The sequence below is a fragment of the Gracilinanus agilis genome, chromosome 2 (genome assembly GCF_016433145.1).
Source record: "Gracilinanus agilis isolate LMUSP501 chromosome 2, AgileGrace, whole genome shotgun sequence".
Lineage (NCBI taxonomy): Eukaryota > Metazoa > Chordata > Mammalia > Didelphimorphia > Didelphidae > Gracilinanus > Gracilinanus agilis.
This window is the reverse complement of record NC_058131.1, coordinates 170,760,128-170,775,504: the sequence shown is the minus strand read 5'-3', so window position 1 is coordinate 170,775,504 and position 15,377 is coordinate 170,760,128. Positions and strand designations below refer to the sequence as shown.

At 34.7% G+C, this 15,377-nt stretch overlaps 1 protein-coding gene across 1 annotated transcript in view; it reads right to left on the bottom strand.

The window, feature by feature from the left end:
* NSD3 (nuclear receptor binding SET domain protein 3) overlaps positions 1-15,377 on the bottom strand; it is a 154,121-nt gene that overhangs the window by 15,997 nt on the left and 122,747 nt on the right. The window contains exons 12-16 of the mRNA XM_044663565.1: positions 14,834-14,960; positions 10,023-10,220; positions 7,535-7,708; positions 3,278-3,421; positions 273-429 (exon numbers count right to left, since the gene is read on the bottom strand). Of these exons, the coding sequence (XP_044519500.1) occupies positions 273-429; positions 3,278-3,421; positions 7,535-7,708; positions 10,023-10,220; positions 14,834-14,960 (800 nt within the window). The remainder of the gene's footprint in view (positions 1-272; positions 430-3,277; positions 3,422-7,534; positions 7,709-10,022; positions 10,221-14,833; positions 14,961-15,377) is intronic.

Sequence of the window (15,377 nt, the reverse complement as noted above, 5' to 3'; positions counted from 1 at the left end):
ATCCTGAGCAAGTCACTTAACTCCAGTTGCCTAGTCCTTATTGCTCTTCTGCCTTAGAATCCATACTTGTATCCATTTTAAGGCAGAAGGTAAGGGTTAAAAAGCAACAATAGCTCTCTTAGAACTTAAATAAAAACGTTGAATATAACTCATGTTTATCCTGTCTTTAGAAAAAGAATTCTATGTACTAATCAATAATAATCAATAATCTAGTCAGATTAAAAACCTAAGTCTGAAAAGTGGCATAATTTCTCTTTTCCTTAGAAACTTGCCTGTAGTTTCCCAACTTGACCCAAACAATCTGCTTGTAATGGAGTTTCTTTCCAGCTTTACAGTCATTACAATTCCAGCAGCCCTCTGGCATCTCTATATTGAGGCATTCCGGGTGGAAGGAAGCTGGACACGATTCACAACACAATAGTTTTCCACCTTGAAATAAACAAATAGCCTTAATAACTGACAAAAGGAAAGAAGAAAAATGAGGATTTAACTTAAATTCATTACATTGCCTAATGTCAGACTTTTTAAACATAAAGAAAAAGTTCAGATCATTGTCACAGTAGTGGCTCAAAAGAGAAAATAAACAGGCCTGCCTATTGCTATTCTTCTCTGGGACGAAGGAGACTGTCACTCTACTACTGGATTAAAAAATACAACATATCAAAAATGATACATCTTACATACAAAACCTAGGATTTAATGTGCCTGTTAAATACCAAGCCAAAGAGATGAAAACATAATAGCCAAATGGTAACAAAAAAAACATTTAGAGTGGGCAAAGTTGAGTAGAAATTTCTTTTTTGTTTGTGGTATAGCTTTTTATATTGTTAAAAAGCCTTATTCTGCTATTCTTTGGGTAACTTATTCCTTTCACAATAATTTAATAGGCATGAAAAGTAGCCTCTTGGTTGCTTCATAGCCCTTTTCTGCTTCCATTTTTCAAAACACAAAAAAGCAAAAAGGATATCTTCTCAAGTTTGTGATGCAACATTGTTCATTTTTTGGTGACAGTGAAGTTCAACCAATTTTTAAGAGTATAACTATATTTAAGGAATTGTCTCTCACCTATAGCCAGTCAGAAGACTTGCGTAAGGGCACAAAATAACAACCAAGTGTAATAAAGAAAACTTAAAATAAAAATGATTTTTTATTTTGGTTTGTATAATCTTATAAGCCTTCAAGTGGACACTGATGGAAAGGGAAAAAAAAATATTTCACCTTCAATGGACAACAAAATTCCCATTGTAACTGTATTTATGACATTTTTTTAACATCATTACCCACTGCGTTGTAGTGAGACCTGGAGCCTCACTGCAAAAAATCTAGGCAAGCTATGAAACAGCATTATAAAACGGTATCATCCAATGTTTTGATCTTATCCACCTTATACTTTTAATCTTTTTATAACTGATAGCTTATTTATTATATTTCCTCTGCTAAAGGCCTTAAATTCAATTATTTGGTGTTAGCTCCATTTTTTTAAAACTTGGAACAATCGGCCCAATTCTCCATTTTTTGATATTGTAAGTTGGAATGTCATCACTAAAAGTAGGGAATTTCTCTATTTTCTTATATAGAAATAGTAAATGTCAGTTCTTCTTCCCTCCCTCCAACAGACATAGCCAATCAAGACTTGTCTTTGATATTCTAGATGAGAGAATCAAGGCAACTATTTTAAACATTTAATCTTTATTTCAGAGGAAATATAGACCTAGTATAATAGTTGAAAACCACTGTGGTAAAATGCCAATGCACAAGAAAAAGAAAAATACAAGACCATATCTGTTAATAATGCCATCTCTATTAGTAATGCATTGGTAATAAACAATCTAAGCTAAGTAAACACAGAGTTCAAAATAATTTTATATATGTCAGGATTAGCACTGAGTACCTAAAACAAAACAAATTGATAGTAATGATCTAATTTTTGAGAGAATCAATAGGGATACCATTTCCCCAAATGCTCAGAGTGCAGAGGAAGCAGTACCAAAATGTATCATTTTGCAAAGTAGGGTGCACATCTATCGCCTGGGCTTCAATGAAGATAACTTTTCACTAAACAAGGTTATAAACTTGACTTAGGAAAAAACACCACAACCAATGCCAGTGTAAGTCTTTGTTAGCTCTCGATGTACTTATTTCTTCAAAAACACAGAGTGTGCATTTTGAGTGCATCTCATTTCCTTCTGGTGATACTATGTCTTTAATTTGAAATGAGGCAGGCCACACCAACAGAAATAGAATGAAAGGTGTCATCGCTATTTGTTTCGTTTTTAATGGGGGGCTGATAAGAACTATAAATCTGGCCCCTAATCATAATAGAAATATGTATAATTAGAAATAACTTGTTTTAGCATTGACGGTTGAAATATCAACTTCCCACGGAAATATCTTTGCTAAATTTTTCCCCCTCTTTCATTAGATAGGGGCTAAATTAAAGTAAAACTTAATTCCTCAGATTAACTCAATTGAAAGAATATAAAAAGAATTGACTCTAAATTATCCATGGATGACTTAACCATAGCCAACTGTTTATATTTCAGGTAAGCTTCCCTTTCCCACCCAACACATTTCTGGGCTATTTTCCTCAAGTGCTTGGCAAGGCCAATTAATTTTAATATTATAGAAGCAGCATGGGAAAGTAAATAGGCTCGAAATGATTTCAAAGGATCTGTATTCTAATCCTAGCTTGGCCAGTTACTACCTACAAAACCTGGACAAGTCATTTGACCTATAAGAGCCTCAGCTTATTTATCTGCTAAATGAAGGGGTTGTGGACTAGAACCTCTGAGGTCTAATTCTAAATCCAAGATACAAATTATTAGCTTAAGGGGAAAAAATTTATCATGAGGAATTCTGCCTTATCAGTGGCATGGTTTTCTACATATCAATTAAGGCAGTAGTTTTAACAAATATTTCCAAATGTCTTCATTTCCCTTTTACTTAAGTGGGAGTTTTCTATGCAGAGAAGGATGGCATTCTACCTTAAATAAATTTCTAGCTTAAGAAATTGAACCTCTTGGTAGGTAGATGCAATGTAACAAAAAAAAAAACAACTGACCCTCAGGAAGAACAGTTGGAAATTTGTAATGATGCAATTATTTTAAGCCCTTTAAAATATCTTCTGCCAGTCATACGAAAACACCAACAACAAATGCAAAATTTATCAAAAAACAACAGATGATGCTTGACAGACATACATTTTTTCCCCTTTATTTAAAGAAAAAAGGTAGAAAAAGCAAAAATAAAAGAAGAGAGAAACTATTTTAGTTATTACCTTTCTCACATTTCTTTTTGGAAGCTGACGAAGAAGGAATCATAGGTAATTTCAACTCAGCACGATTTGATTCATTCAGTAGGTAGTGGGACTTATAGGCATATGAACTGAACATGGGGTCTGAATGATCCTGAACTATCAGCCCTATACGAAACAAACAGAAAGAGATGAGTTGCAATGAAACTACCCATGATTCCGTAAGGAAAAAATAAAATAAATCAACACCTATTATGCAACTATGCTTTAAAGTTTAAAAGAAAAGATAATATGAAGAAAAAGAAAGTTCTGACAGAAAAGTTTCTATAGTTACTAATGGGAATCTAAATGACTTAACTGCTTTTACTCTAAGCAGAAGACTACATACTAAAAGAAGAAGGAATTAAAGGCTTTTATATCTAATGACAGATGACCAGTTTTGAAGAGTTGAACTACATTTAAAAAACAATGAAACTAATTACTGTCCTTTAGAACAGCCATATTTATTTTTGTGATTTCATTTAAAATACTATCATGCCTCATAAATTTAACCAAAGCAGATCACTTTTAAAGCTCTTAATTAAAAAACTGGAAATAAGAATCTTTTATACCAGAATCTTCTTAAGATTCAATTACCAAATAACAACCAAGGAAAGAACTAAGCCTGTTCTTTTCCAGTTTGTCCAAGGAAGAATCCTGTCTAGATGCTGGGAAACCTTTAGTAAAAATCTTAACACCTTTTCCTCATTCACAACAATTTTCTATTAAAATTGCATATGACTAAGAAGCCATGAACTGTAAGATGATGGAAAACTATTTCATTATTTCTCAATGTCAAGAATGTATGAGTTCTTTCTTTAGTGTGAATATACTGTTCAAGGGAAGACATTTAGGCCTACTAATGGAATCTACAAATTGATTACAGGAAATAATTTCTTGGTAGCTGACACAATAAATTTTAAAGGCCTTAAAAAAATTTCAAAAATGGTTTAGTTCACAGTTTCTCTCTAAACATTCCACTCCTCAAGTTATCTAGCCTGTAGTGAGAAATAATTTTGCTTACTTTAGCTACTGGCTGCTTAACAAAGATCTAGGTGATAAAACAAAGCCATAGTTGCCATTGGTAATGATGGACTTTGTTTAGCATCTGTAATTTACAAGGATCATACTTCAAAATTACATTCTCTGCCCTGAGGGAGTTGAATTGTCATCACCTTTATCAGTCATGCATATTGACAGATCTGAGCATTTCACCTACTCAAATGCTCAAAACTAAACTTGAAATAATTACTAACATGTGATCCTCTGGCCCTAAATTATATAACATGAAGATCATTTTCATGAATTTAATAAAGAACCTAAAACTCACCCCACCTGCCTAAGTGCCACTGTTAACTGTCATTTCTAAAATATATAATATTGAAATTTTGAGCATGTGTCACTCTGCTAGCAAAAAATATTCTTAACAGTTTAAAAGGACCTTGAACTATAGAAAGAAAATCACAGAAACAAAACAAAGACAGAAGTGTTGCAGGAAGAGTCTCATTTTTCTGTCACTACAAAAATCCTTTCCCAATTCCCAATAGTTAATCTGGTAAGAACAATGTTTCCAAAATAATGGAGAGGGAATTAAAGGTTTCTTCTTGTATAATGAACAAAATTTAGAAGCTATAGTGTTTAAATTATAAACTAAAATTTTATTCAATATGAATAAAAATTAAATTTCAAGAATTTATCTATACTTGCTAGTACTATCAAGTAACTGAAAAATAGGCCCTGTGACACATAGTACAACAGTACATATTTACATTTTCTGACTTTCAACTGGTTTAGTATCTCTGCCTTTATTTCCTTATCTGTATCTACCTCACAGAGAGGATGTGAGAAAGAAATCAAAACAAAAGCTAATTAAGCACTATGTTAGGTTCTTTACGATGCAAACATAAAAGATACACAAATATACCTTGGCTCAGACTTAGTTAAGGGATCTAATTTATTTAAAGCACAAAACCCCCAAATGTAATACCCTACTACAGAGTCCTAAATTCTTTCCAAGTTGTCCACATGTCTTTAAATTTGGTAAGCTTGAAAATAATTTCAAAGTCAAAGACAAACATCTAAGTGATAGAACTCTACCTCCATCAAATGAAATGCCACAGAACAGCAAATTTTAGCTAATGTATGGAGTATGAAGTGCCAATATAAACCAGACCCTCAAAAAACAACATAGCAGATACAAACTTTAGTTGCAGATATCTGTCACGGGTATGTTAGGATGTAGGCTCAGGTACTGCAAGTTAAATTAAATTGCTAGGAATGCTGATCTTTTAGGATATCCTCCAGAAAGATTCATTTACAAATGATATCGAAATTTTATCATTGCCACAAATCTGTTGCTTTAAAATTCTCATGACTAAGCATTTTATGAAGTTATTTTCTTATAAGGCTCACTAGGTAGGGAAGGGGAAGAGTAAGAAGAAAAATGAGAATGTTTTTGTGTTTATCTCTCTTTTCTACTAGATCAAATTGTTTTTAATGCTATAATATGGGGCAGATACAATTCTTACTATACATTAAGTGTGTATTCCTGTTTTGAAAAGCAATGCTTTACTATAACTATCCACTTGTCCTTGTGGTAGTAAAATAGTATACTATATTTCTTCTTCTAATGGTAGACACACAGCCCACATGCTTATATTAGAATCACACAGCTCTGTCACATTAAGAAGAGTGTGTACAGAAGGACTAAATCTGCTTCAAAATAAATGGCATAGAGATTAACTTGGGGCACACTACTTCATTTCTACTAATTTATGGACATTCTTTCCTAAATTATGTAACGATAATCTCAAAAAGCAACCCTGATTAAAGTTCTGATCCCAGTCACACTCATACACACACACATGCACATATGTATGCACCCATCCATTTTGGTAAAAATGTTTTTCTTATTCTAGATTATAGGCAACATAGTGTCATGGTACAATGGAAAAGGGCATCGAATTTGGAGTATCAGCTCTGTTGCTAACTTCTTGTGTGGCTTTAATTTTTGTAGGCCTCAGTTTCCTCATCTCTAAAATGAGAGGATTAGATTTGATGACCTTCATGGTCCATCTCAAGTTTAAATCTAGAAGTCTATGAGGTTGCCTAGAGCAGTGAAAACCTGAGTTCAAGTCCCTCCTCTGACATATACTGTGGTGCAACCCTGAGCAAGATATTAAACCTTTTAGTGCCTCAAGGGAATCTCAAAGGCTCTAAGGTACAGACCAAATGCATATATACATTCCCTAAAAGGAATTTCTTAACTAGGATTTTTCAACACCAGTGAAATTACAGGTCTGAAAGAAAACAATGTATATTAACCAATATAAAAGAAGAAAAGTATTAACTTTCTGTAAGATTCTAAGAGAGCTTAACAGGTCTGATAAAAGTTAAAATCTTCACATACATTTAATTTAACTAAGGAAAGTTAGGGAAAAAAAAACAGTGTCACTTGATATAAAAAAGTGCTCTGGGGAATTAGCATTCATTGATTCCCTAAAATATTTACTCTACAAATGACATATGGTATAGCTAATATTGCAGTTAGATGCTCCAATACCACAGCCAACTGAAAACAGTCAAATTCAGTAAGCCACCTGGAAAGTGATGAATTGCTTTTGAGTTAATAAAAAGGTCATTATCACCTAGGCTAAAATAGCTGTGAATGAGCAAGCTTGTAGTGCTGGACCTTAACTAGTATCACATATGCTGGCTCACCCATGTTTCATAAATCTTCAATGACAGACCAAAAAATTATAATAAAACAACACAACTGAAGACAAATTTACTACTCTTGCCTTCCAAATGAAATTTTTATTACCATAGGGCTCTAGGTAAGAGGAAGCTTAACCTATGAAGGGTCAATTTCAAATATCTAAAGGGCTACTGGAGAGACAAGAAATTATTAGGTTTATTCTGTATAGCCCTAGAGGAAGGAATTTAAGACCACGAATTAATATAAGATGGTAGACTTCAACTCAATGCATGTAAGAGCTTTGTAACAACCTGGCTTGACCAAAACAGGAATCCCCTGCCTTATGAGGCAGACAGCTCCTGCTATAGGAAGTGACAGAGCCTAAATGATCATGTGTCAGATGTATTCCGAAATGGAGTGTTGCATAATTTGAGGGCTTAGCCTAAATGATCTTTGTGGTCTTTTCAACTCAAAGGGATGATTTTGAAAGGTAAATATACCAATAGCATTTACTAAGAAAGAAAAGCAATCATGTTAGTGCTTACCTCTTGCACAAACGAAACAAAAGCCTACGTTTATAGTGGATGAAGAATGACTGCTCCTCTTAGAATGGTTACTACAAATGAGAAGATAGGAGGACACACACCGACTTCCTGCGGCTATACATCCATCTCCTGAATGATAGGCAATTGGGCATCTTAAACATCTCATCATTCGACCTGCTTAAAAAGAAATATAAAGAAGAAAAATGTCTAAGACAACCTGAATAATAAGGCTCCTTGATGTGAAATTTGCCTAGTCTAGGCACAGAATTTTTGCTAAATTAAGATAAAAATAGCTGTTTTTATTAGCCGGACCTAGTAGTATACCAATTAATTCTGTCACACATGCACAGGCCAGGCAGTTTCAAAAAGAATAATTCTATATGTGGATAAACTAAGAAGGGCTGGGAAACTGAAAAGAAGCAGAGGAACCATAATGTAAAGGTAAACTCTTGAATGAGTAGGCAAATTTCACATATTTTGGTTGTTTTGACATGTTTTTGCTTTAATGAAGTTTTTAGAAACATGTCTTAAAATTGTAGCACTGCTTAAGAAAAAGGAAGGCTCTAAGTCTTCATCAATCATTTTATGAAAACTGCTGTAGGACATGCCTGCTTTTGAAAGTGCTGAAGATATAGTCTATATGCTGAAAATAAACTGAAAACGACCAACGAGGAGCAATCTTTTGGAAAAGAGACTTCTATTCTAACCTAATTATAAGAAGGACATAGGGCTGGAGTAAGGTATTAATCACTTCATCTGAAAATCAAATTAGTGTTCCTGATCCTTAGAAGATAAAGGATGTGTTGTTATGCAAAGAGCCTCACTCCTAGCTGAATTTTACTGTTTAACCACAGAGTGGGAGCTATAGGCAGAAATTAAGCGTAAGTCAGAGGACATCATTGATTTATCAGCTCATTGATTGCTAGAGCTGTGTGTTTGGAGGAAGCAGTTGTTGTCAATGGTCAAACTTAGTATTTACCATAAAAAAGTTCTGTAGATAATCTGAATGGCACTATCTACTAAGAAGTGATATCAATAGAGAACAGGCACATTATGGGAATGATAGAGCAGAAACATATTCCATTAGATCTGTGGCTTCCAATCTTATGAAATGACTCTCTTCAAAATTCCAAAGAGTTCTTAATTGCCAAATTCTATGGCTTTTCTTGCTCCTTCCATCCTTGAATTCTCTACAGAATCTGACACTGTACTCTCTCCTGACTAGGTTGTCATAGTACTACTGTCCCCTTGGTTCTCTTTCAATTTGATTGCTCCTCGGTTTCCTTTGATGGATGAATCATTATCACCACCATTATCAATATCATGCTCCAATCTGTGGTAGTACCCCAAGGCTTTATTTTGGGTCCACTTTTCTCTCTAATAAATTCTTATGGGTTTGTCATCTGTATACACACAACCTCCAAATCGATACATTTAACTCTAGTTTTTCAATTGAGCTCCAGTCTCTTATCGAGCAACTGCCTGATAGGTATCTCCACATGGATGTCTCATTTGCATTTTAAACACATGTCCAACACAGAACTTCTTATCTTTCTTCCCAAACTCAACTATTTTCTAAACTTCTCTATTACTACTGAGGGCACTATCATTCCCTCAATCACATAGTTCTACAATCTTAATGTCATCCTCAACTTTTCACTCTCTCACATCTCACTTTCTATCTCCATTAAATCTCATCTTTTCCCTTCTCATTATTCACAAAGCTACCACCTTGTTTCACTCTATCATTTTTTGCATGGGCTATTGTAACAGCTTCTTAACTGGTATCCCAGCCACATCTCTTCCTTTTGCTACCTATTCTACAGAGTTACCAAAGTGTTTTCTCCTAGGGTCAGGTCTGACCATGTCACATCCCTACTCAATAAAAATAGTGGCTTTCTATTGCATTTAGGATCAATATAAACTCCTGGGCTCCAACTACTTCCCAGTCTAACCATTTCCCAAATTACCAATCTATCCAAATTGACCTGCTTACTCTGGCTTGCACATGACATTCCATCTGCTATCTCTTTGTCTCTATATTAGCTATTCCCCATGTCTACAACTCTTCATCTTTACCTCTTATTAACCCTTAATTCCTCTGAGACACAGCTCATGCAAAACTTCTATATGAATTCTCTAATGATGTTCTTAATTGCTAGTCCCTTTTCTCAAAATCACTTTGTATACTCTTATATGGGTATGTGTTTTGTCTCTCATGAAATAATGTTAAGCTCCTTGAAGTTAGGGACTTTTTCAGTTTTTCCCTTATATCCTCGGTGTTTAGCACATGGTGTTTAAAAGGCACTTAATAAATGCTTATTGACTAAACAAAATAAGCAGATCTTCTAAAAGCACAATGGAGTTTTCTGAAATAGGAACCCTATAGTCCAAATATATAACCTATGTTGCAGATGACAAAGGGTTACACAGAAAGACATGTACTGAACTCATTTATAGATTTTTGTTTCAATTAATTTTGCTTCACCTTTGCTTGCTTTGTGGATATCTTTTTCCATGGAACAAGTAGAACAGCAGTGCTGAGGACAGCGGAATCCTCTAGACTCAAAGACAGCAGTAGCAAATTTTCGAACACAGGCCTCATGGTAAAATTTACCACAGGCAGGAACAGAACAACGTTTTACATCTTTACCAGATATCTTACAAGAGAAGCAAGTATGATGCCCTGGAAAATAACCAGAGAAACAAGGTAATTAGTTATATTCCTTGGGGGTGGGTGGGTGGGTGGGGAATTAAAACAGTTTATTGAAGAGACACACCTAGAAAAAGTTGCAACAGGTCATGCGTGGGAGCTGTGTGATAACACTTTATTCACACATTATTGAAACGTTATGAAAGGGGGTTATATTCTTTTTAAACAAATAATATTACAAAGAAGGGGGCTATATATTTTTTTTAATTCCATATATCTGGTAGATATTTTATAAAAGTATTTTGTGGGCTTGAGTCATACTGAATATTTTAAAATAACCCCATACTACAAACAATCCCTTCTGTGTCTTTATGCATTAGCTATTTTCTAACATGAATACCTGATGCTTTTTGCAATGAAGAAGGCAAAAGAGAAAATCTGAGCTTCTCACCTTCTTGTTTTACTAACCAAGTTATATTAATATTCCTTCTTTTGTCCCCAGCGAATACATATTTTTCAAATAGTCAGTCATGGAATTGATACAACAGATACACACTAAAACCTCCCAATCCCCATAAAAACAAACCTACACATAACAATCTAAGTACACGATTGAAGGAAAAAAGGTGGAGAGAAGATGTACTTAGCATACTAATCTGTTTTCCAATTCCAAACAGTACTATTCCTGGTACCCATTCTGCTCTCTTACTTTTTCCATGCCTTTGCCCATTCAGTCTCTATCCCTAGAATAAACTTCTCGCCTTGATATTGCTTAGCCTGTAGAAAATTCTTCCCTTCCTTCAAAACTAATATTAAGTATCTGGCTTCTCTATAAAATTTTCCTTGGCACACTACTACTTTCTCCTGCTCACCAAATTCCCATCCCCCAAGTTATTTCTATCCTCTCAAATTTATAGTGGAATTTTGCCTAGATGTCACTTTTATGCCTAACATATTTTCCTTTATACTGTGGCTATATGTGTGTATGTATTTTCTTCCTTATTAGTTTATAATCTCTTTAAAAGAGAGCATAAGATGTATCATATTTGTCTACCTGTGATATCTAGCTCAGCACATTGTACATAGGTACTTAACATGTCAAATGGTTTATAATGATTCTTTTGGTCTTCACTTGGTTTTTTTGCATTCACTTGTACTAAGTGGCAACTCCGTGCAAGATACAAAGCATACAAAGCTATCTATGAAATGGAATTGAACCTGATGATATCTGAGGACTTTTGAAGATCTAAAGCTTATGATCCAAGTAGAGACTATGGTTTCTTCCCAAAAGAGCTTCTGATAAAATTCAAAAGGCAAAGCATATACATAAAATCTAAAATTCAAATTAATTAGGAACCCAAGATTCCAGTACCTGCTTGGAAACTCTAATTTGTCACAATCATTACTTGGGAAGAGGTAGGTGTCCGAGTCCAATGTGTTTCATCTCCAAGAGGTCAAGCCATCTACTCTGTTGATAAGTCCTTCAAATAACTGGGGCCTTACTATCTACCCTGTCACTGGGTCATTCAGCACATTGGGCCTCATCTTCTGTGCTATAACTACATCCTAAGGACCCAGGGATCTTATATCTGCTTTTTATCACACTCTAATGACTTCTGGGTCTACTTATCTACACTGCAGCTAAACCCTCCTATGTATATATGTTGTCACAAGATCATATTATGCTCCTTGGGAACATGGGCTGTGATGCTTTTCTATATCTCTTAAGCTCAACACTTAGTAAGCTCTAAAAAAAATTCTTTTTCATTTAATTAACCTCTTTTAAAAAAAAGGATGAATGAAAGGATAAACAAGAGTACTAGTAAAATCTAGATTTTATTAACACGTTAGTTTTTTGTGAACAACATGAAGAACAACATAAATCATAGTAGTTAGGCTTAATTACTGGACCTAAAGAGAAGTTATTAAAGGTCTGGTGTCAACTTGGGATAAAGGCATGTTGGGCAGAAAGCAGACATCTGGGAGCTACTCTAAGACCCTCTGGGAATTTACTTTATCTTTTCCATTGGGACCAACCTCTTTGATTCCATGATCTCCAGAAATTCATTAATTCTGCAAAATGAAATAAACTCTGAATCTCATACCTCCCTCAGCATTCCCTACCCATAGGTTCCCTCTCTGCTGCCGTCTGGTTGGGGGGCTGACATATGGGAAATCCCCTTAGACCCTCTGAGGACAACCAAGGAATTCACCTCATCATTTTTCAATCAGCTGACTGCATGGATTCCATCATCTCTGGACACTCATTCTGAAAAATGAATTAAACTCTGCCAAGTGCTTTCCCACTCTTCCCTCCACCCCCTATCCCAGCTTGCTTTTCAGCTTCTTTTAATGCGTTGTCTTCCTGCAATAGAGTGTGAGCTCCTTGAGGGCAGGAGCTATTTAATGCTTTTCACTGTGTCCCTAAACCTTAGCTCATAGTGCCAGGTATATTGTAGGAGCTTAATAAATGTTTACTGACTCTTGACCTCCTGTGGGGAATTTTGCCAGGTGGGAAACTAGAGTTGCGCAGGTTAGGCAGGCACAAATTCAATCTGTAACCTGCATTATTTGTGTGAATTCCTGAACTGATGAGATCCCAGGACAATTTGAATATTTCAAATAAAAGCAAAGGAGGAATTCTAATGAAATAGCTGATGAGAAAAAAATGAGATATGCTAGATGACAGAGTGGAACAATGGATTGAATCAAGTAAAAATTAATTCATTAGAGATAGCCTTAAACTTGGGTTAAGAAAAATTAACATAACAAGATGGGGAACTGGGATATATGGTAACAGTGTTTTCATGGACTTTCAATAAGTCAAAAGTGTGGCACAACAGCTCAGAAAATTAATGAGGTCTTGGGCTACATTAAGGGAAGTACAGAATCAATGAGTAAGGAAGTTGAGTGTCCTGTTGTATTGTATCCTGATCAGATATGTGAAGTATTATGGCTCAGGACTGGGAGGCATATTTTGGGAGGTATGATGGCAAGGTGGAAGGCATCTAGAAGAAAGCAACCAGGATGATGAGAGGTCTGTAGATAATGCCATGTGAAGATCAATTTTAAACCCTTACCTTCCACTTTAGAATCAATACTAAGTATTGCTTCTAGACAGAAAAGTGGTAAGGACAGGGCTGTGAAGATCAATTTAAAGAAGGATTAGAAAACTTTGGGAGTTTGGGACATGGTGAATAGAACTGCTTTTGAAATAGGCAAAGGATTAGATTTGAGCATAGACCCAGAAGAAAGCAATAGGAGCAGTGGGTTGACGATAGAAAGAGGTAAGCTTAGATTAAAAGAAGGCAAAATTTCCTTCTTAACAATTAGAGTTATCTAAGAGTGCCTTGGGAGGCAGTTGGTTTCCTCCTCACCAGAAGTCTTCAATTAATGGCTTGAAAACTACTGATAGAGGAGATTCTTATTCTGGTTGACTTCCAATGTTCCTTCCATTTCTGAAATTTTCTAATTCTTTTACGTATGATAAAAGTCCACTACTAAAGGACATGCCAAAGTTAGGTCTATTAAAATGAGGCTTAAGAATCAGGAAAAGAATATACTCAGTAATGGTCAAAGATAAATGGAAAGAAGAAAATGCAAATGAACTCTTTATAATTATAATCAACAAGCTTGGCTCTAGAAAAGAGTTGAGAATAGGCACCTAATTTCAAACAGAGGTGGGGGATTCTAAATATGGAATGTGGTATACATTGTCAGACACAAAGAATAATGCAGTTGGTTTTGATGAGTTGCTTTTTCTCTTTTTAAAAATAAATATGTATTTTACAAAGGATGCTTTGCTAGTTATGGAGGGGACATGATAAATTTAGAAACAAAGCTTACAAAAGATATCAATAAAATATTTTAAAAGCAAGAGATTAAACACACTAAGCCAAGTATATCCTATCTTTCTACTGTATTATAAGATCTTTAAGGTAAGAGAATTAAACTTGTTTGCATACCAGTTCTAATCATATAGCAGCTATTCGATATATACATAATTATAATTTTTTAAATGAATAAAAAAAACCTCATTCATCCTCCACTTTCCCATAAGCTTCATCTAAACTCTAAATTTAGGAGAGCCAAGTAGTCAAGGTGGATGCAAATGAAGCATTTAAAAGATGTAAATTTCCCCCTAAATTTCAAATATGTAGAAATATATATATATATATATATATATGGCAAATCTCCTCCTTTTCTCTAGACACTCACACAACAGTGCAAGAAGTTATGAGTGACACCAAAATTGAATACGAAACACTTTAGTTTTGAATATCTTTACTAAGGAAGAATATTATCACAATATTTGTGAACTTTTAAACCTAGAACTCTATTTACAAGGCCTAAATTTATTTCATACTACTCCAAAACTGATAGGAATAACAAAATTTAGATAAATTGTAAACTCTGTCCAGAAAATTTAGGATATTATTTGTCAGGAAATATATAACAGGAATCATGAATTTGACAATATAATATGTTAAAGAGAAATTTGGTCACTGCAACTTAATATGTTGACGTTTTTTCTCTAATATGTCAGGAAGGATGTTGCAAATATACAACCAATAAGATTAGCAGATATCAGGAAAAATATTAAGATTTCCAATCCTCCCCTTCACCACAAAAATAAGTAAATTTACCAGTTTTACATTCGGTGCAAAGGAACCTTCCATCAGGGAGAGATGACAGTCCCAGGCAATCTGGATGAAAGTGTTTATAGCATTCCCCCTCACAAACAATCAGGGAGTCACTATAGCTTTCACAGATCTAGAATGTAACAAATAGAAACAATGTTAAGTTAGTATTTCTCAACCAGTGGTTCGCTGGAAATTTTGCTACAATAGATTGTGTGATTAAATCTTGGAAAACATCTACTTCAAATATGGCGATTCTACAAGTGGGAAAACTGAACCAAAGGGAGATAAAATACCTTTCCAACTGTCCTAGACAAGATGTGAACTTTGTGCCTCTGACTTGGAAACATTTCCTTCCAACAAATGAAGCTGCATCTTAATATAAACATGCAAAATCTGACTACTTCCTATGTCCTCTTCCCCGCATCTCAGTTCCCTACTCCCTATTCCATCAAGAAAAAGCAGTTTTGAAAGATATGAGTATATAGTGAGAAACATAGTTTGGGTTGATGGGAAGAAGCTGATGTGGGTTTAAATGTCACTAAGTGAA